At 40.3% G+C, this 21,925-nt stretch overlaps 1 protein-coding gene and 1 long non-coding RNA gene across 2 annotated transcripts; both read left to right on the top strand.

Moving 5' to 3' along the window:
• Nucleotides 1-3,700: 3,700 nt before the first annotated feature.
• LOC139635201 (ubiquitin-conjugating enzyme E2 H-like) lies at nucleotides 3,701-13,438 on the top strand. Its single transcript, XM_071502288.1, has 7 exons — nucleotides 3,701-3,977; nucleotides 7,831-7,907; nucleotides 8,140-8,214; nucleotides 8,348-8,387; nucleotides 8,649-8,701; nucleotides 9,381-9,509; nucleotides 10,755-13,438. Exons 1-7 carry the CDS (start codon nucleotides 3,925-3,927, stop codon nucleotides 10,877-10,879), a joined length of 552 nt encoding a protein of 183 aa, XP_071358389.1. The 5' UTR covers nucleotides 3,701-3,924; the 3' UTR covers nucleotides 10,880-13,438.
• A 2,768-nt stretch (nucleotides 13,439-16,206) lies between these two features.
• Nucleotides 16,207-20,089, top strand: LOC139635203 (uncharacterized). Its single transcript, XR_011694143.1, has 2 exons — nucleotides 16,207-16,333; nucleotides 18,333-20,089. It is a non-coding gene; the product is annotated as an uncharacterized lncRNA (long non-coding RNA).
• The last annotated feature ends 1,836 nt before the right edge of the window (nucleotides 20,090-21,925 follow it).

The following is a 21,925-nucleotide window of genomic DNA, read 5'->3' as shown; positions in this document are numbered from 1 at the left end:
TGGAGAGAACCAACTTGTTGGAGTGATTCCTTTTGAATAAGTGAGTCAAGTGTCAACCTTTCCCCTAGATCTTTGGGGGCTGCTTCGCTTTGTTGACATGTGGTAATCTGGATTTGAAGCTCACTCGGATAGGCTGAAGGAGCGAAGCAGGACACAGAGATCAATCATCCCATGGAAAGCTAACGTGGCTTGTTCACACAGGCAGTGTGGAAATAAACATAATACACGCAAGAACTGTGATGAAGAGTTGTCTCAGTGACAATAATAGTGACCAAACACACGTTTTTTGTTTGTTTCATCACTGTTGTTTTCCGGCAGTTCACACTCTAAAAACACTTCAGAGCGCATGTGTTTTACTATGTACATGCAATCGTGTTAATGTTTAACATTTAAGGCCCAAGCTGCCTGTCCCGACTCTATAGTTGTTACAGTAAAAGAGCTCTTTGTGGCAAACCCTTTGTTGCACTCCTGATCTGTCTCTGTTGAGATGCCAGTGCACCAGTCATTCAACCTGAGGGCACTGATCTTTTTACATGGTACAATATGTTCCTTCATAAATTTCCTTCTGCATTGCAGCTCCATATCACACTGTGTGACTAAAATGTTAACCTGAGGTTCACATACATGGTTTGTTAGCAGGGAGAATCTCAGTCTCTGTGGCTCAGTTAGTGTAACATTGCCTCTCCATATAGTTCCTCAGAGGACTGACAGCGAGTAGGAAATGAACGCAGTCCTTGAAGTGTCACCACCAGTAAGAAATTCCTGAACAATGAGTTGCAGCTGTGTTAATGAGATTAAAGAGGAGATGAGTTGTCAACTTTTTGTTCCATCCAGTGATCTACTCATAGATGTCTGGAGGTCAGCATTTGATACGATCTCCACCAAAATGACGACCAAAGTGATTAGCATGATTAGGAGATACACTGTAATCATGCTTTTTGTTTGTTCATGCATGAGATTACAGTAGTAACCAAAAGACTCTAAAGGCTAAACAAAGAGCTGTTTTATGGTTTTGTGTCAACCTGAAGACATGGAGCATCACTGGGCAAAAGGATTTCAAAATAAAAAAAAATGATAGTTCGCAGATCAAGTTTAACATATGCATGTATAACAGTATTACATAGCTGACATTGTATGCTCATGGCTGTAGGACAGACTGTCTGGAAGTTTAGCATAAACATCAGTATTGACTGAACATAAAGCAAATATGTGTGAGTGCAAGTGAAGATTTTAAAGGATGCATGGACAGATTTGTAAGAGCGGAACAGGATGTGGGAGTGAGTGATGACACACTTGTGAGTGTAATTAATATTTGATTCAGTAGGATTTGTGCTTGTGGATTCAATCGAGCAGAGGGAGTTCTTTTGCTTGCTACTCCTGCTTGCTCTTTTTTTTTTTGTTTTTTGCAAGCCCAATGTGGCTGCTGTATATCAACCTTCTTGTCCATACTGCTCATCTTAAAAAACGATCTTCTTCTTTATCTATAATTAGCTTCTTCTTTGTTTTGGTTTTCCACCTCCACCTGTGACTATGAAAGGATGGATCCCTAAATGGAGTCAGTTCACTGACCTTTGCATCGTATTTGACTACCTTTAATGATACTGCTGAAATCAGTCTTTAGTGAGCAACTTTCAACGATTACATGCACACACACACACACACACACACACACAAAACAAAACATTCAAAATGTGTTGTGCACAAATCTGCCCCGTCCACTCTGAAATCTTGACTTGTGAAACTGACTACAACTTGAGTTTGTTGAGTTTTGTTGATGATAAGCTTGTCAAGTTAAAGTAAAACTGACAACTGACAAGAACAAAACATACACAACAGTTGTCCAATGTTTCTATATTCCCTGCCATGTATGGAGCGAGACCTTTTTTATGTCTATGCAAATTGAAATGAGATGAGCAATGTGGCGCAGAGACATCAACGAGGGCGACAGCATTTCAGAGCCACCAGCCCGTGCCTTTAATACACAAAAAGAGGCAACTAATTGTTTAATAATACAAAGCGAGGGTTTGTACGGTGTTTACTTTTTCCAGGTAGTCTCATCCATGCCTGTCCTCTTGACTCCACATGTTTGGAGCACCAGCGTTTTAACAAAATGTGTTCATGTGATGAGTCCAACGGTACATCAGCATAACAAAGGGTTTTGGTACATTACTAGTGGTTGTCATCTCATGCACATGCAGAAGATCATACTCTGACCATCCAAGAACCATCTCAGGTCATGTGAGACTCTCAAGACCTGAATCTGACTTGGGACTCAAGACAAGTTGGCTTTGTCACAGACATGGAAACAGGATTGGTTGCAGATCTCAGTTCGAACAGAATTGTATGTCAGAGGATTTTGAGTGACCTGAGCTCAAAGACTATAAACTATAATTGCTTCTACTTAGTAGAATTGCTGGGACAAAGTACTTTGCAAACTGGAAATCAGAGTTTCCTCTGTCAGAAAAATGTTAAGAAGCACACTTTTTTCTGTACTCCATGAATATTAACAACTTAGTTAAGTCAAGGCAATTTTAAAAATATTCAAAGATCAAATTTGCCTCAAAGGACTTTGCAATCTCTGAAAAGGAGGAGGAGAAACAAAGGAAGGACCCCACTACCAGGGCAATCGGACATGCAATGTGTAACATGTACAGAGTGGACAGAAGTAGCAATAGCAGAATAACAACATGAAGGAACCAAATGGCAATATCAAGAAAGCAAAGCACAACAATACAGGTGCAACTGCAACTTTCCAGAAGATCTGGTGGGCATGTATTGATGTGTAATGACTGAGATTTATCTTCAGTCCATTTTATTTGGATCCATTCCACTTTATTTTATTATATTTATATCACTAACTAATTGTACGTTATTTTATTAAACTGTAATTGTATCTGTTTCCCTCATGACATGTGGAGTTCTGGTTTGTGACGTGTGATGATGTGATGATGGGATTGGATGGGACTGGCTGAAATAGGGTTTCTCTTTTCTGTTTGATTGTTTCTTTGATTTTAATTTGTACACATTTGTTTTTCACTTTGGTGCATCTCTCTCGTTAGTTTAGTGTCTGGGTTCTTTACTCCAGTTGTGGGGGATTCATTTAATTGCATATATCAGCGAGGGGATATTTAATAATATAAACACCCCTCAGTAAAGCCTCTAAAATTACCATACAGTTAAAATGACATCTCTTGAGTACAGGTACTTATACCCATCATGAAGGCTGGATTTATTATTACATAGGACAGAAGTGTTTCATAAGAATGCATTAGTTTTAGTTTGGTGTACCTGATAAACTGCCAAGTATCTTGTGAAGGATAAGAGGCTAAATCATCTATTAACTCCTCATATTCGTGATTCATATCATGCGTGGACACAGAGTGCCTGTGAGGAAACACAACTTTGGCCTAATGTGCTTATTTCAGCCTTTTCAATGACAGTTTCACCATAGAGCTAGGTATGATAGACAAGCACTCACTTTTCTCTTTGAGCAACATTTGAGCAACCTCTGGAAAAAAACAAGCCAGAAGTACTTTTTTGTTTGTTTGTTTGTTTAAATGTAAACTTGCATCTTTCCAGGTTTGACCACAGCAGTTTTAAATACGTTCATACACACGATACTAACAGTGCAGTCATGTTCTATTAAGCTGATGTCTGTACCTGGGCCCCTCCTCTCGTCAGCCTGGTCGCTGGAGGTTGATGTCACTGGCAGAGTCCTCAGGACAGGAGGACACAACTAGGCAGCGCTGGTCTCAGACCAACCCTGGAGATCCACTGAGAGGAGGAACAGTGGGCGATGTTGCAGCTAGGATCCTGTTTATGGACATTGTGGGAAGGCTGCTGATACAGTCCATCCAAGCTGAGAGGTCGAGGTAGCCTCATCGCCGCAGTATTTTTAGATCACTTCTTTGAAGGAATACAAAAATGTCGTCTCCAAGTCCGGGCAAGAGGCGAATGGATACCGACGTGGTGAAACTGTATCCTTCCCAGAACATAAACAAGTCAAAATAGCCAAATCAAATAGGCACGTCTTGTTTAATAGCCATTGTCAGCTCTCCGATGTTGGTAAAATGCACCATTTGCTCCCTGTGGCTGTTGTAACGATGCGTATTGTCAAGCTGCTAGCTATGTGAGATTAATGTACATTGTGAAAAGTGAGTAACATTAAACACCGTGGTGTCAACGGGAAGCTCCGTGTCTAATGCTAGCTCACTGTTAAGTTAGCAGAATAGCAAGGGAGCTACACGTTTAATGTCATTTGTGTGGACCCACTTGCCAGTTAGCCAGCATTAGCTCGATAATACATTATTAATGTTTTTTCTTGTCTTGTTTGTATCCATCAGAGAATTAGCAGCGTAATCTGTCGCAACACAACGCTGGCTGGTGAAACTCTGTTAGCTTTGGCCGTTGTTAGCCTTAGCTTGGGGAGCGATAAGTTAGCCTGCTAGCCAGTAATATGTGGTCCCACCGGACTGACAGCATAATGTGAAGGATGACCGAGGACTCTTACATTTTCGAGACACTTCTTTGGAAAGACATGTATTTTTTTTTCATGATTTCGTAGCGTTAACGCCGAGGGAGCTTGCTGTTTAGCATGCTATCACCAAGACTGGACAAATAAGCTCGATGTAGCGTAACAGAGACGATCTTCTGACAAATGACACATAGAAAGTCGACAGCTAACTACATTTGTTCACGTTAGACAACAGTAAAAAGCAGACTTTCACATTTTGTGCTAATTTTACAATGACGCCCAAATATAAAAATCTTGCAAATAGAAGATAAACTGAACATAAATTTTGTTTACAGTGAATAAGTCACGGTTGGCGTGTTTACCACATATTATACAGTAAAGCTTATGAAGCTGAAATATAATTTTACCTGACTTTAACGATGCTAAAAAGAGGGGCGATTAAAGAAAGCGAATGTGTATGGTATTGTCCTTTTTTAATTAAAAAAATATATATATTACTCTCTTGAGGCCGAATATGTTATGTTTCAGTTTGTTGACAGCTGACTGGTGGAGTCTTCTTTTGTGTGCATCGTTGTGTTGTGGCTCGTTATTTGCAGTTTTCACCTGAAGTTTGCATGAAAGGTTTTCTGACAGCGTGAGCTGCATTGTTTTGTTTTTGTCCTGCAGCTAGATGCTGCTCTCTGATTGGTCAGCCTGTTACCATCCGGAACATGGCAGGGGGCGGGGCTTCACACACAGCTGATCGAAGAACAACATGAGAGCCGTACGGGGCACATGCAGGGGCGGAGGGGCTTTAGTCCAGGGCAGGGGCAGGGCCGCACACCGCTGGAGTGGGTGATCCTGTTGTTTTCACCTTTGAAGAACTAGGGTCACACAGTTAGAGTTGAAACAATCAGAGAGTTAATTGATTAGTCAAACTAGTCAGTGAAAATTGCGATTTGATAGTTGTTTCAGTCATTTGAAGTCATAGCAAAATGTTGTCTCCAGTTTATGAAATGTGATGATTTCCTGAGTTTTCATGTAATCTCACTATCTTTGATTTAGCACTGTTGGTTAGACAATTCAAGAAATTTGAAGACGTCCCAGTAGCCGGTTTTAGTTTTTTTGTTTGTTTGTTTGTTTGTTTTTGACATTTTAACAATCAAAAAGTCTGCTCTTAATCTAAATGATCAATTGGTGATGAAATCAGAAAGTTTAGTGAAATCTTAATTCAAAATGAAAATAATCTGCCCAATTAACAACATGAGAAAAGCGTTAGTCCTTTATAATGGATGTATGTTGTATGTATGTTAAGGTTACATAGTCTTTTCCCTCAAATGATATTAGTAAATGAAATTAGGCTAATATTTAAGTATTTACATTACAAATCTGTCAAGACTTACACACAGTCAGCCTAATACACAGTGTTGATTCCAGGGCTTATTTGATATCAATTTGATAATTTAACACTTATTATTACTCCTCAAATTTACATATTTTATTTACATATTTAATATAATTTTCATAATAGCCAGCCATTTAATCTGTCATCAATCAATGAATTTCAACAATTATGTTTGTAAACGTCTCATGTGAGACTGTTGGTTAGAATTATAATACACACGTCTGGTTCTACCTGGAGCTACTAACATGCTCAAGCACAGGCAGATTTAATGATGCCGAGATAAATAAGAGTTTATTTGCTATCGGGTACGTAAAGGTAGTCCTGGATTCTGGTTTATGGATTCATTTAAATTCTTGTATTCCCTCTGCTACATATATTTTGTTGTCTTTGCTATTTCTTTTGATTTGTTTGTTTTTTAGTTTTAATCAGATTTTTTCATAAAAAAATCTCATGTTTTTCTCTTTTTTTCCTCTCTTTTTTCTTTTTATGATTTAAAACCTTACAATGAGGAGAGGTTTTAACATAAGACCCAGATGTATTTGTGTATATATACACACACACACACACACACATTTATGTGTGTGAATAAAATCAAATCACATCAAGAAACTTAGAACATTTTTACCACAGGTGTGATCATATGCCAACAAAGGAGAGACAAAGAAACTTCTCGTTGACGCAATTTATAAAGTATGGACTTAGAGCCAAAATGCTGAGTGTCATGAGAACTAGTGCATGATAGTGCTGATAAATAAGTGCACTGAGAGCTTTCTTCAAAATAAAGGTTTTCCCTTGTGTAGTTACTTTACTCTTGAGTGAGCATATGCTAGGGTTTCTATGGATAGCCCTAGGGGAAAGGCAGAAGGGAGAGATGCACATTTTTACTGCACAAGCCTGCAACTGTAACAGGTTTTATTTATAGGACCCATTGCTTCGGATCACATTTAGAGCTACCCTGTCTTCTTGGTCAGTGGTTTGCAAACCTTTGACTATTGAGTGACTTGAGTTTTTTAAACCTTCTTCTCTGGTAGATTTTTACAGTTATTTTGCTGCCTGAAAGTTATGTAATCTAGCATTATCCTAACGTTACCTCCGTGAGAGTGTTGGGATCAAGATGACAGAAGGATTTATGACAGGATGATGAAACAGAGCGTAACAGTTCGCTGTTTGGTTTTTGTGGGGTTTTTTTTGTTTTCCATCTGTCATTGTGTCAGTCCCACAGTCGTTGACTGAAGACATTCGACCTTTCTGTGTTGCGGTCAGACTGTTGACTCAGTTTTATGTCTCCTGCTGTCACCACAAGCTGCGATTTTGACACATCCTCCTCACTCATGTCACGTTCCATCTTCTGTAGCTGCAGCTACCGTCAAAACAGATGAAAGTTCCCATCAGTCTTCTCTACAGCTCAGGTAGCTGAAGACAGCGGCTTTACACTGACCATCTTAATGTTTGGTAGTTGATAGACTCTCCTCTGATGTCTGTGCATTCAGTATTATTTTCCTTTTTGAATATGTTTATTGAGAATAATGATCTGTCGCCATTATGAAATCATCCACTGCACTTTCCTGATTTTGTCTGAGTGCAACAGCTGATTTTTTGCGGCTTGAAATGTGGAATGGATTTGTGATCATTCATATACGGTTCAGTGGAAAAGTTTTTGTTCTTCTTTTACATGAGTTTTAAATTCTGTCTTGACTCATTGTGAAGTTGTTTTGTCACTAAGAAGAGCTGTTGTCTGTTGGTTGGCTCTTTCTGGCAGTGGCCACTGCGTTATTGATCTCATTGCCTCATGTTGTTGATCCTATGATTGACCTCTGCCCAGACAAGTTCACAGAGTGAGAATCCACAATTTTGGACAGAATATTCCAGCATGTTTTGGTTAAGTTTTGTTCAAAATACATTTGATCTTTGAATTTTCTGCCTCTTGCGTTGGTTGTATTTCGGGTGTGCCTTTTCCTTAACCAGTCGTCAGCATTGAGAGCAAGCACGAGGTCACCATCCTTAGTGGACTCAACGAGTTTGTGGTCAAGTTCCATGGACCGCCTGGAAGTAAGAGCCTCCTGAAAATGACAGATTTTCGATTCTCCCCAGTTTTAACCAAGTATTCACCGGTGTAATATAAATTTATAAGAGTTGTATTGATCCTTTCATCTAACTCTCGGCAAGAAAGAGAATAAGTGTGTTTTCCAAAATGCCAAACTCTTCCTTTAACAACTTGGACAATGCTGTTTGTTTTGTGTGATTGTTTTGAGAATATAACGATTGATCTTACTTTTTCCAGCGCCCTATGAAGGAGGCGTGTGGAAGGTTCGGGTGGACCTGCCAGATAAATATCCCTTCAAATCGCCATCTATAGGTATGAATTAATCATTCAAGTGCCTTGAAAATCTCTTTGCCCATCACTGTTATTCTTACCTCATGAAGTAGTGCTGTTAACAGTGGACATCAGAGTGATTATAACCTGCCCCTTTTTTTTTTTTTTTTCACAGGATTCATGAATAAAATCTTTCATCCCAACATTGATGAAGCGTAAGTTGGACAGGTTTTAGATATCGGTGTATAGTGGTTGTATCTTTTTTGTGGAAACAACCTGACACCTTCACCTACAATCATATCTTAAAGTTAAGTATATGGGAAATTATTCTTGCTATTGATAATATTCTGCTTATTCCTTTTGTTCAAGTCACCCAGGACTCACTCTGCACTCTCCTTGACTGTGACAGCCTCTGCTAGGCCCTTTATTTTGTTCAGTCACAGTGTTTGTTGTGTTGTGTTTTGTCTTTTTTTCAGGTCAGGAACCGTGTGTTTAGATGTCATTAACCAGACATGGACAGCTCTCTACGGTAGGTCATAGCCACAGCTCTCATTGTGACAGTCTTATATACTGTATATCAATACTTTCACCAGTCAGTCAGTTAAACTGACTGACACTAAATAGCCAGTAAAATAACACAAAGCAGGCAGCTTGCACCTCTACACTGCAGCTTCGGGCAGAGCATCTCGGTTTAATCGGCTTACACTTCAATGATAACTGCAGCTTGTATTAAGGTCATGTATTGAGCACTGATAGATAAGAAGGTCCTGAGGCTGAGAGGACTGAACAGGATGTAGTGAACACACTCATGTGGAGGGGATTTTTCTCACTTTGTTTCTGTTGTTCAATTGGCTGTTACAATGACTATAAAACTCCTTCAAACTTCTACAAGTTGTGCCCACATTTGATTTACACTTGAGACTTTGTGCCTCTATGTGCAACAGATGCATTAACACACTGTTCACTTGATCAGGTTGTGAGTAATATTGATAGGTGTCTCAGCAGTACATCACTGTTTCAAAAAGATGTTCTACACCTTTTGGACTTGTTTGTGAGGTGTGCCTGCATTCGAAATAGTTTTTTATCATCTCTGGGGGATGATGATGTAGCTGCACACATACTGGAATGACTGCAGCTTGTTATTTCATATCACCTGTGTAGGTTTGTTTTTATGTCTACTGACTACTTTTTCTCCCCACATCCACCAGACCTCACCAACATCTTTGAGTCGTTCCTCCCTCAGCTGCTCGCCTACCCCAACCCCATTGATCCTCTGAACGGGGACGCAGCCGCCATGTACCTGCACCGACCAGAGGATTATAAACACAAGATCAAAGGTAGCACGCTGGTGTCTTACTCTGAAAGTCAGATATAGTGGCCAAGCTGTTCAGGTAGAAAACAAAATCGTGTCCATGTATGTGGTTAGTGCAGGGTGTCGCTGTTTTCTTGATATTTCTGCACTGGGGGAATATAAAATTTAGATTTAGTGCAGTCCCAGAATGCAGCTGTGGTTTTGTAAGGAGCTACTGCAGCCATTCAAGCTAAAGGAACACACACAGTTAGAAGCCAAATATCACCATCAGCCTTGTCGGACATGTTTGCAACTTGCAATCAAATACAGTCTGTATTTCTAATAGTTTAGATCATTTTCACTGTCAGGTGTTGACTGGGCGAGTCAGACATAGAACAGACAATGTGTTTATTGACAATGTAGAAGCTGCATGTGAATATTAATGGAAACGAGCTAATTTCTAACAAAACTTGAATTTTTACCGTCTTTTTGTCAGTAGACATCAGATGACAAGATGATCTCACCTCAAGGTCCACATACTTGCGTGTTCAGGGAACTTTGAGCCATAGCCGCAAAAACCGTTAAACTGCGTCTCAAATTTAAACCAAAGTTCCAAAGAATCTGAAAAAGAAAATGCAAGTTGATGCTGATTTCCATCCACTACAGCCATATAAAAATTGAGAGTTGTATCGTCCAGATAAACAGCTGGTGGCACTAATTCTCCAGGTGGATTCCATTTAACCATTGAAGAAGAAGACGGCTCAGTGAAATCATTAAAAGAATATCAGTGGAAAACTATGTGGATTTGTGTTGTGCATTAATTTGAAGAACATTATAGTCTCATGTGTTCCACACAGGTCTGATGTTTTTGTCTGTCAACTGCACTTTATCACATTTTATTTTTATCCATGTGCCAACTTTTCCACCTCAGTCAAGCGTAGAATGATATTTGTACTTGTTGAAATTTTTAAGCACAAATTTAAAAACTAAGTGGATGGAAATGCATTTTATATCACACTCAGACTCGGCCTTCTGAGGAAGACAACATAATACATTTAAAAGCTCCTAAACTAGTAAGTAAGTGGACCTTGAAATGAGATAATTTTATCAAAGGCCAAAAATGTTTTTTATTAATCAAATGCTGTAAACTGTGACGAGGTTTCCACCATTATAGAGGAGTTCCTCACCATGACGGACAAAACTGAATCATCTGATGATGTGTGTGCTCAGTCGCTGTGGACGTCACATGGATCCCATCCCATCTTTCTCCCTCCTCATGTTTTTCTTACAGAGTACATCCAGAAATACGCCACAGAGGAGGCTTTAAAGGAGCAGGAGGAAGGAGGGGGCGACTCTTCTTCCGAGAGCTCCATGTCAGACTTTTCGGAGGACGAGGCTCAGGACATGGAGTTGTAGTGAAGGGGGAGATTCTTTCCACTTCACCTCACAACAGACTATCATTTCCTAAAGAGCAGAAACTCAGTACTATATTCATATTTAAACAAGACAATTTTTTACAGCAACACAAGGATTTTTATCGCTACACAAGGATTTGCAGTATGATATTGCAGAATATTTACCCTTATTTAGGAATTCATGCCCACCTGCCCCTTCCCCCTCTTCTTCACCCAACAGAGCCTGTTTAGATCAGAAAGTAGTGCATCATTCAGTTCCTGATCTTTAGTGGCCTCGGTCAAGGCTGTCACACTCTCCAGGTCTAAACCGAACGAGGAGGTGAGAGGACTGTCATCGAAGCAAAACTAGACTGTTTACACTCAGTTTCCTATTTGGATCCACAGGCCACACCTCACCAGCTTTTCTGTTGCAACATGCTCAAGTTTTTTTTTTCTAGTCATCATTCAACATTTTACTGCATCATCAGGAATCTTTTCTTCGGTGACAGAGGTCTGCAGGATGACAATCCACTATTTCTGAGCGATCTCAACTTTAGAAGCACGTGGATTCTCCTTTTTTCTTCACCTTTCATTGTTTGACAGCACTGGCCCAAGGAGCTGCCATTACAATCATCACTTCTGAGGAGCCGAAGACCAGAAGGCCTCATCGCAGTCATGTGTCCGCCGTGTACAGAGTGGTGTGGCTGCAGACAGCTTCTCGGACAGGACTGCACGCCACGCATTATCAATCACCAGTGCATGAACCATGACAACGCCATAGAGTGTTTGTGTGTTTGTTTGTGTGTGTGTGTGTGTGTGTGTGTGTGTGTGTGTGTGTGTGTGTGTGTGTGTGTGTGTGTGTGTGTGTGTGAATGAATGAATGAGAGCGAGATCGAGGGAGAATCATGGCGTATTGATATCCCGTGTCCTGATGCTCAGCAGAAGTGGAGGAGAAGGTTCACGATCCTGATCCCTCTCATCTTCAGCACCCATCTCCTCCTCCTCCTCTCCGTTTTAGGAAAGTGTTTGTCATTCTCTGAGTATCCTTGTATATTGTGGCATGACACAGAAGTAAAGTTTGTGTAGGGCTTTGTGGAGCTGTAAAGCTGTAGATATGAAGAGGATGCCTGTGAACTGGGCGGGGTTTGGAGGGGATAATCCAGGTCCTTGTTGAATTGTTGAACTTCTTAACTTTGCCTATTGCTTGTGTTGAACTATAATAGGTGTTTGACTTGCGTAGGGATAGTTAGTTTTTTTTTGCGGGTGGTGAATTATATCTGGTCTAATACTTACATAACACACTTGTTTAACGACTAATTGTCCTGTAAAGATGAGGAGAATTAATACATCTTTGTCTATGGGATGACTCTTTGTCGAATCAAATCCTTCAAAGACACGTTGCACCCCGGCTCCCCTGCACCCCTTTCTTATGCAAATGTACCCATCAAAGATAATTTACATTGTCTGACAAGAAGTGCTCTTTGTTTCAGCCATTCAACACTGTCGCATTTCCTTTTGTCACACTGTTGATGGCCTGTTGTTTTCCAAAATGGCGGGACCAAAATGTAATGGCTCTACAAGCTTAGCTTCATATATATACCCCCCACCCCAACCCCAACCCCCTCAGACTGGATTTGGGGATGAAGAGTTTACTCTGAGGTTAAATGAGAAGATAAATGAATAATGTTTATCAAAGCGTCATACTCTTGAGTGGTCATCTCAGATTACTTCAAATTGAAATTCAGGCACAGTTTTCTTCTTCTTCAGTGGACAGATGAATAACTTTTGTCCTGATTTACCCCGGAAAAGATCCATGTGCCTGTTAGCGATTGTGCAGAGGAGGCATTAACAGAGAAGTGACAGTTTACTGTTAAATTACATGATGGTGCACTTGTCTCTGTGTAATGCAGACTCGAAGTCTGATAATACGTTTGTAACATGCACTCAACGCACTGTAAATCAGTTTGTATTATGTGTTATTTCTGTAAAGAAACACAAATTAGTATCTTACTTCATCGCCATCAAAATGGGCTATTTCTTCCTGTTTGCAGAAAAAATGGATTATAGACAAAAATTAATAATCCTTTTATAATTTTTTTAAAAAATGATATCAGGATCTCTTCCATGGTGTCTTGCAAGAGGGTTTACCTTCATTTGAGAACAATATAGGTTAATAAAACTAGCATGTCACAGTTTTTGACATGGTATTAAAAATGTATTTGTTAAATAGCCTAGTTAAAACGGCTCTAATTAGCATTGGTAACCAAATATATGTTGTTGTAGGTCTTAGGACAACATGATACACAGTCAATTGTCATGTGCAACAAAAAAAAAAACAAAAAAAAAACTGTCCAGCCTTGTTGTTTGTCATCATCTGGATTCATCAGTGTATTATGTATTTTTTATTAATGAGACATATATTTGATGCCTATAATTTGTTTTGAATGTTTTTATTTTTGTCTTTTAAGCCCGAAGTCCAAGACACAAGTCAAGATGTCCATGATTTTTTAAAAGCAAAAAATTAATAAATGTGCTTCCCTTGTAACTTGAAGACAGAAATAAACAACAACAAAAAAAATAACTGTCAGTATTATACTTCTGTGTATGACACAATGCCAGATTACCTCAGGTGCTGATGTAAGAAAATTAGTTTTGCCTTTTGTTTTCAAAATGTTAGCTTAGTTTAACCTAATGTTCTTAGGCCTTAGGACTTGTCACATAGATAATGAATTTAATGTGCTGGGGATAAATTGTGTCAATCTGGGGATCACTCAGAGTAACACCTGTATCTCCTTCGTCCACTAGATGGCAGTCCCGTCTGTCTGTCTTGCAGACTGCCTAAGTCTCGAGCTTCAGGAGGAGGAGGAGGGCCCCCCAACAAATTTGGATCAGTTTTAGATAAACCCTCATTTATTTTTATCCCCATTTTTTTTAACACTCCCAGCTATATTCTTTAAACATATAAGCAGAATAAAAAACCCCAACCTATGAAGTCACATGTTTACATGACCCATATCTAATTACACATTATTGTTGTTTTATGTGTTTTATGTCTGTGATGAGACGTATTGCGACGTCACAGTAGGAAAAGCACAGGTGTAAAAATAACGGTGGCGGACCTTAGCTGCCTCACTGTCAGGGCCCTGGTTCTGTGCACACTGCCTCACTGTCAGGGCCCTGGTTCTGTGCACACTGCCTCACTGTCACACTGAGACAGTGAACTAGAACAGAGCCGGCGTTAATGTTATTAGTAACACCTGTGATTAATGACCAGTCAAAATGCCTGCTGTGCAAAAGGCCTGTTGATGAGAGTTGCATAAGAGAAGCTAATGTCTGCTACGAATGAAAGAATGAAAATAGATGAAAAGTTAGTCATACTGAAAATAAAGATGCTTATGGTTTGTCAAAGATTTTGATTTCAAAATTGTATATTTTGGACCTAAGTCAAAGTCAAAGTTTCCAGGTGGATACTGGCTTCCATAGTAAGTAGCCTATTTTTCTTCACACACAAACTTTGAAAACCATCTAAGAAGGCCTTAAATGCTAATCCAATTAAGGTGCCGGTTAGATTATTAAGGATATTCTTGACTTTCCATTGCAGATATGGATCTGATACAGTAAAAAAAGTCAGTATGAATAAGTAAAAGTATACATAGTCCTGCATGTTGAGATGCTGGAGTGTGATGCTCTTTAACAGACACAGGCAGACAATAATGATGTTATGAAATATTCATCCTTGTGTGGCTATGGAGCCTCTTTCTGAGCATGTTCAGGTTTCCTGTTTCAACATCACTTTAATTTGGTTGGAGGTTTGAAGGGTAACGCAGGGCTCAGTAAAGCAGATTAAGCTTTTGATTGTAACTTTTTTTTTCCCAGAAACTCATTCTTACATTGTTTAAGTTAAAAAAGTAAACCGCAATAGTTATAATATGCCAATTAAAAGGTGTTTTGGCTGCATGAGAGTAATAATAAATGATCTATCTTCACATCTGTTTTTAAGTTCTGGTTAAAAGAGAACAAAATTTAGAAAATCCTCAGAGACTGACCACAAATTGATGAAACACAAAACAACTGCAGAGGTGCAAAATGACCAGAGACACAAAACAACGGAGACAACAAAAAAACCAAACATGTTATTAAGGTCTGTGGTATGAAATACAGCAGCTGGCTAATTGTTGCCTAAGTTATTTTGAAGATAAACTTGTAACAGTGCGTAGAGCTTCTTTTTAAGAAGATCAACAACTGTTAATCCGCTAATAACCAAGAGAAACGAGCAATTATTAGTTTCATGAGTGATAAAACACTGACAGCAGTTTTTTTTTGAGAGTCCAGTCCCTGATGAGGAAAGTCATGTCAGAGTAACGCGAGTAGAAGCAGCGCTGTGCAGCGGGCGAGGAGACGCTGCTGACCGGCTGCGCCTCCTTCATAATGTATGGAGAGGACAAAGGGCGAACGGGTGGATTTCAACGTCAACTTTGAAGGAGCCGTAACCCAAACCTGTCCTGTCCCACTCTGACGGATTCACATCAGCTGAAAGGATGATGCCTGTTTTTCCACCTGCAATCTGTCTAATAATCACCGACAGCAGGTAAATGAGCTCTGGAGGGACGTTTGGGTGTCGGTATATAATGAGGGGAAGAGGAGGCCTGGGCTCGGAGAAACTTTCACTCCCATGCAGAGAGAGGCAGAGACAGAGAGAGATCGGACCTGGCTGCAGCTGGATGCCACACCCGGTGGATGCTGGTAGGTCGGTTGTCTGTTAACAAACATTAGGGTTTTATTACGCAGCACGTAAAGAGTTTAGTGGGAGCAGGGTAAATAAAGCTACAGTTTACCATCGTTCTTCGTCTAACAAATCTGTTTTATTTCAGGCATATATGGCCGCTGTAGTACAAAATTAGCTTTAATGACTTGTTTTGTATGAGTCCTGATTTTGTCTAAAGTTTACCAAACTAATATGGGCAGCATTAAATTACCAATCAACCGGTTTTCCAGCGTCTCATCCTCGCCACTGCAGTGTGCGTCCTGTGCGTAAAAGGCGCAGAGGAAATGTGCTGCTGGCCTGCGTATAGAGGCGGCAGAAGGAGAGGGAGGAGTGCTGCATGGATTACTATACTGCCAGTGGGTTAAGATGCTTACAAACTAATTACCTGTCCACTAGAAAATCCCCTGCCGTGCAACCCAAACAAGCAGGGAGCCGGGCTGGACGGAGAGGTGGAGATACGGAGAGTAAATTGACGGTGTTTGGACAAGAAGAAGAAGTACCTAATAAAAAAGTCAGCTTTCATCCACTTGAATGACACATCACTGGGCAGTGCTCTCATCTCTGGTCCGATCAAGAGACTGACCTGCTGTGAAGATATTCTACTGCTTTTGGAGGTTTGGCTCAACGGAAAATATGAAGAAGTTTCCCCTTATGTTTTTCTAACTAAAGTGTTTTTTGTGTGCTGTGAGGATATAGGACCTGCTTTCTAAGGTAAGAAGCCCAATACTGCATCTGAAAAAAACAAAACAAAAAAAAAAAACAGGCCTGCGCGATATTTGTGGCAAAATCCTGCGTAACGTTTTTGTAAATAAATATGCAGTGGGCATTCATGGCCTCTAATCGAGCTGAAGAAAAAATACAAAAAAAAAAAAAGATCGTTTATCTTTGAAAATGATGAGTTCATGGTTTTTGTTTTAGAGACTTCTCCAGATGGCATGATGTATAGATCTTCTGCAAACAAAATATGATGATATTACACAAGGTGTTGTAGTTTTATCCTCCACTAGAGCCTTGATTTTAATGGCAACTGGTTCTGTTGAAGGACCTGAACATATTTTATTCTCTTCTTGAGCTTGATGGACAGTCAAATATCCTTTATCAGACATGGATGGACTAACCAGTAACAGAGACCAAGATGTGAGGGGAAAGAAATGCAAGTCAGTCCATCAACTTCTGTTTCCTTCTGATTTCTGTCTATGCTCTTTCTCTCTCTCTCTCTCTCTCTCTCTCTCTCAAGCTTTTTACTCTATTGATCTCTCCCGGAAACGGGAAGATGAGCCCTGCTTTGGGACCCATTTGGAGCATCTCAAAAATCACTTAGCGCATCATTCTCTACAGCCAGGATCAATCTGAGCAGCAGACCTGCTCCTTCACCAGGATCTCATGGAGGCTAGAAATGTGCCAAAACACTAAACCTATGGTCCATATCCAATGGTACGGTCAAATGGTAATGTTTAGAAGGACATAACTCAGCCCTAAGTCTATGAAGATTTTCTTAAAGAATGTGCGTGTATGGGGAAATAAGCACCACAGGCAGGTCTGACCCCGCAGCAGATGGCATGGCTGGATTTACTCCCTATCCTGTGAGGTAAACAGAACAGACATGTGAGAAAGACGTCGTTGGTTATAATAGTGTCTGCTCATTTCCATCCTACGCTGTTAAGATAAGATTCTCCAAACTTCAGTCGACAAGAAAAGTAGAACCTGAGCATGAAGCAACATGCAGGACATCAAGAGAAATGTTTGGTGGAAAAGATGTTCAGGTTTTAAAGCTCTGTTAGCACTAACGTGGGCCTGCGCTTATATCTCCTCCTGTTCTGTGTATGGCACTGGTAGAATTCACTGTCACAGCACACTATCAGTGAATTACCATAGGGCCATAAACAGAGTAGAGACAGAACCACACTGCCCGAGTCCGTGTCCAGATTCTGCTTTAACTTTAAATGTGAAAGCACAGACAGACCTGCTCTCAATCAAGAGCTGTTTCTTAAATGCTTCTCATCTTCTTTGCCCATTTTGGCACTAGCACATTTTTGCTTTGTTTCCTGTTGTTGGAGCAATCATGTGTAGTGCCAATATGGGACAAGACAGACACTCTGCTGTTCGCAAACATTCTGACATCTTCTGAGTTTTTCTGAGAGAAACACACAGAGAGGAGAGGGTGAGTGGGAGGGAGGGGGGGGGAGGGATGGACGATGGATCTGATCGATTGCGTCCTCCCTCTCAGATATCACCGGTTGCCATGGAGGCCCGTGTTCCATCTCTGAGACGCCATCCCGTGTAACCTGAACCCAAGTCGTCACATAGATCTGGTGGTGGTGACCGGCACACTCTCCCACAGTGTTTGGCAATGGTAGAACTCACTCTGGTGGGCTGGAAGGATCCGGTGGTTCTAGACTTGCCAACAACTGACCGAGAGCTTTTACCAGTCGGCCCTCCACCATCATCGCAGGATTCGTCAGAGGAAGAGGATTATTTTATGTTTAGAAATGAAACACTGTCATTTTGCCCATCGGTACAGGTCTGGGTGTGGATGCTGGGTGTGTGACTGACTGCAGGCGGAGCGATGAAGGGTTAAGATTGACCATCCCCCCTCTTGGCATTCTTAAAGTCTGAGAACGCCGTAGAAACTCAGCGAGGATGCAGCAAGTGTAGGAAAATATCACGAGAGATTTTAATTCCTCCTTTTCCTGCTTCTCCCCTCCTTCAGATATTTGATGTCCCTCATCTTGGCCACACTTAGCTGATCATGACATCAAACTGTGAGTGTAATCTTAGACATGAAACACTGAAGGTACAGACAAAAGAAGCCCTTTGACTATTGGGCCATAACCCATAGATCCATACACAGACCATTAAGCACTGAGTTGACTATCATCCGCCCTGATCAATAAATCAATGGTGTTCAAATGTTTGGCTGAGAAACCAGAAGATGAAGGCCCGTGGTTGTAAATCCTCAGCGTTGGTGTTAGCAGCAGCAGCTAGCTCAGCGTATGATGCAACCTGATCCTGCTCACTCACGAAAGGTGCAGAGGTTCAACACGAGTGATATTAGTCCTGTGTCAAAACCTTTAAACCCCACAGACACTTTGGTAAATACATCATCATAAACTACAGTTTTTTCTATCAGCATTTGTCAAACGCACAGGGTGGTAGCTGCTTCACAGGGAGGTAGCTGCCACTGAGGTCACATCCTCTGTATTGTTTCTTGGAATTTTAAGCATTTTAATGAGGAGAACAGTTAAACACAAAGTACATATGGTGAGTTTCTGAAGTCTGATTCTGATCATATATCAAGTCAAAAGCCTTAAATTTGACCATTTTAGGCCAAATTTACAATATTACATTAAATACAAAAATGTAATTCCAGGCATGAGGCTTAGAATCAGAGTTACGACAATAATGAAGAAAGATAAAATTTACAGAAAATATATTTTAGTGGTTAAACATAGAAAATATATAAAAAAGAAACATTTTGTCATTGTTTGGGGGTCAAATCTGGGGCTGCTCTGGAGGACTTTCGACCACAGGGTTTCTAAAATCCTCACGAGAGCACTGGTGCTATGCCAGGCAGAATTACAGTAAAATGTGTATAAAATGATGCACTAAGACATGTAGAATTTGTCTTCAGATACAATGCCGTCTTTAAAGTTGTATCTTGGATTTGAATATGTCAGTTCTTATAAATGTTTTAGCTTAACTAAAACAGGCACAGAGTAACTTGATCTGAAACAATGTCAAAAAAATGATGGACCTTCATGAATGAATGAGTGAACTACATTATTAGGAAATTATTAGGAGCATATGAAGAGAAAAAAATGAAAAAAGCAGTTGTGGCCAGGAGGAAGACAGAAAGGAGGGACAATCAAGGATAAGATGGAGACAAGAGGAAAATCTGAGCACACAATTTAGTATATTAGCACAAAATAGCTGCAGTTTTAACAGAAGTACAGGACCAAATATAGCACTGGTACTGTCTCTGTGAGGGTTTGATCGGATGGGGCAGTCAGATTGATAAACGGCTGATATATGTTTATCATGTTACAGTATGAACGCTGTGAGAGTCCATTATGTCCGACTGCAGAGGATGTGAGGTTAAGTGGTGCCAGTGGACGTAGAGAAGGAGGGAGGCCGACACACTGACAGCTGGTACGGGTGATTAGACCCTGTAGTGATGCAGAGAAGGCATCAAAGCTCTTTAGGGAGAATCCCTAACAGGCAGGAGGCAAGGACACACACACACACACACACCCACACACACTAACCCCTCTCTGACTATAGGATACTGGTAATACAGGAGAATAAGTGGTGTTGTCAGATTAGATTGGGTGTGGAAGTTGATGGATCTCCTCATTAATCTCTTGCACTAATGGCTGTTTAATTGCTGTTGTCTCAACTGTTCCCTTGCACTGTATTATTGTTGTGTTCCTTGTCTGTTGCATTAAAGGTATTTCAAACTAATCTCAACAGCATGGTGTTTGTCATTTCATGTGGGATTAGTTCACAATACAGAAAACCGCTTCAGAAAGGTGATGAAAAGTGACCTAAAAGTGGAAGAGACCACCACTGATGATTTATGGGTGAGCTGATTCTTTTATTGTCACTGCAGTAAGGCAAGAGTCAGGGAATGAGACGATTGAGGTAAATTAGTGAAATAATGTTTTAATTATCAGAGAGAGAGGGAGGTGGAGGACGAGAGACTGTTGCATTAGCATTAGTGACTCACCTTTAGTCTGCAGTCCCAGAGAAACACGGTGTACTGTTCAGTAAGGATCTTCAGCTAGGCCATGTCTTGGCACGCACACACACACACTCATGGACACAGGGAGGCGCTGGATTACAGTAATCCAGGAACGGGGGTATTTTTAGTACTTCATGATCAGAGACAAACAGGATGCAACAATCAAGGAAAACAGATAATGATTGTTATATGACCAGCTGGATTTTCATGGAACTAGTTTAATTACGTAAAGCCTAGCAGGAACCAAAACTAATGCTGACAGAACCTTCAGCAAGTAAAGCTACTGTTAGTATCCATAAGATTGTTGTGAACTCATATGAAAACAAAATGGTACTTTTAAATGGCTCCAAAACTACATGAATTAGTGTTAAAAGGAATTTTCCATGTAATGCTTTAATTTAATAGTATCAGTTAGTCACTGAAATAAAGATATGACATTATGATATGATAAAACTAATCTTTATCAAATTATTTTATTAGATATATGGCATTACATTTAAAAAATAGTTTGGTTAAATATATCTTTAATCAAGTTTTATAGCATATCTCCACCACAACAGTCTCAGAGAGACAGATTACACTAATGAAAGAGAAAGCCTCTGCAACAAATCTCTCTAGTATTATCCATCTTAATTATATGTTGCAAACTTTTCTTTAATATGTTCTTTTCACATCAGAATAATGATGGACATGGCCATATAATAAGTTGGCCATATTATCAACATAAGAATATGAATTTAACACTATTTTGGATGTGGACTGTAAGTGGACACTATGTAGTCTCGTTTATATTCATTCAGCAACAGGTTTCCTCTACCACAGTATGAAAGTTAACAACTAGAATCTATACTCACCATTAAAGTCATATTTCTTACCAAAGCTCTGGACATTTATTATACATGAGATAATGTTATGTTTGTATGTACAGAACCCAACACATATAGATATGGAATCACATTATCTATTTCCTAATCAACAGATTAAGATCCAGACTCTGTCCACCTTGGATTTATCTTTTATCTAAGTGCCCAGCAAAAGACTCTGGGGTGTGTGTGTGTGTGTGTGTGTGTGTGTGTGTGTGTGTGTGTCTATTGTTGGTTGCACAAATTTTGGTTTGAAACCATCGTTGTGAGGACATTTTGGCCGTTCCTCACGATCTTAATTGGGTGTTTGAGGGTTAGGACTTTAGTACTCTCACTTGTAGTACACTGTGTACACTGCAGGCCTACACTCACTGGCCTAGTGCATCAATTTCACCGAGGTTGTATTGTCCCAAATCAAACAGTGCCGTTGTGCACTCACCGGAAATGACAGTCACAGCAGGTGGTCGGGATTGTCAGCCTCCTGCCGGCTGCTCCACCCACCTGCCTTCAAAATGAACGTTTTACTTTCCCGTGTGTGCCTCCTGTGCCATCTACCAGGAAATGAAGCTGCCACCAGCGGTGACGACCCCCCCCCCTCCTTCTTTTCACAAGTTTGAAGATTTGTTGGTGCACTGCATGTTACTTTCAATGGGAATGCACTTACGCACTACAAATTACAAAAGTGAGTATGGATGTTCG

This window comes from Trachinotus anak, unplaced genomic scaffold (assembly GCF_046630095.1).
Source record: "Trachinotus anak isolate AG129_WGS33_773 ecotype Australia unplaced genomic scaffold, CSIRO_AGI_Tana_v1 ptg000002l, whole genome shotgun sequence".
NCBI lineage: Eukaryota > Metazoa > Chordata > Actinopteri > Carangiformes > Carangidae > Trachinotus > Trachinotus anak.
Note: the sequence above shows the minus strand (reverse complement) of the source record. Positions and strands in the feature narration are given on the sequence as shown.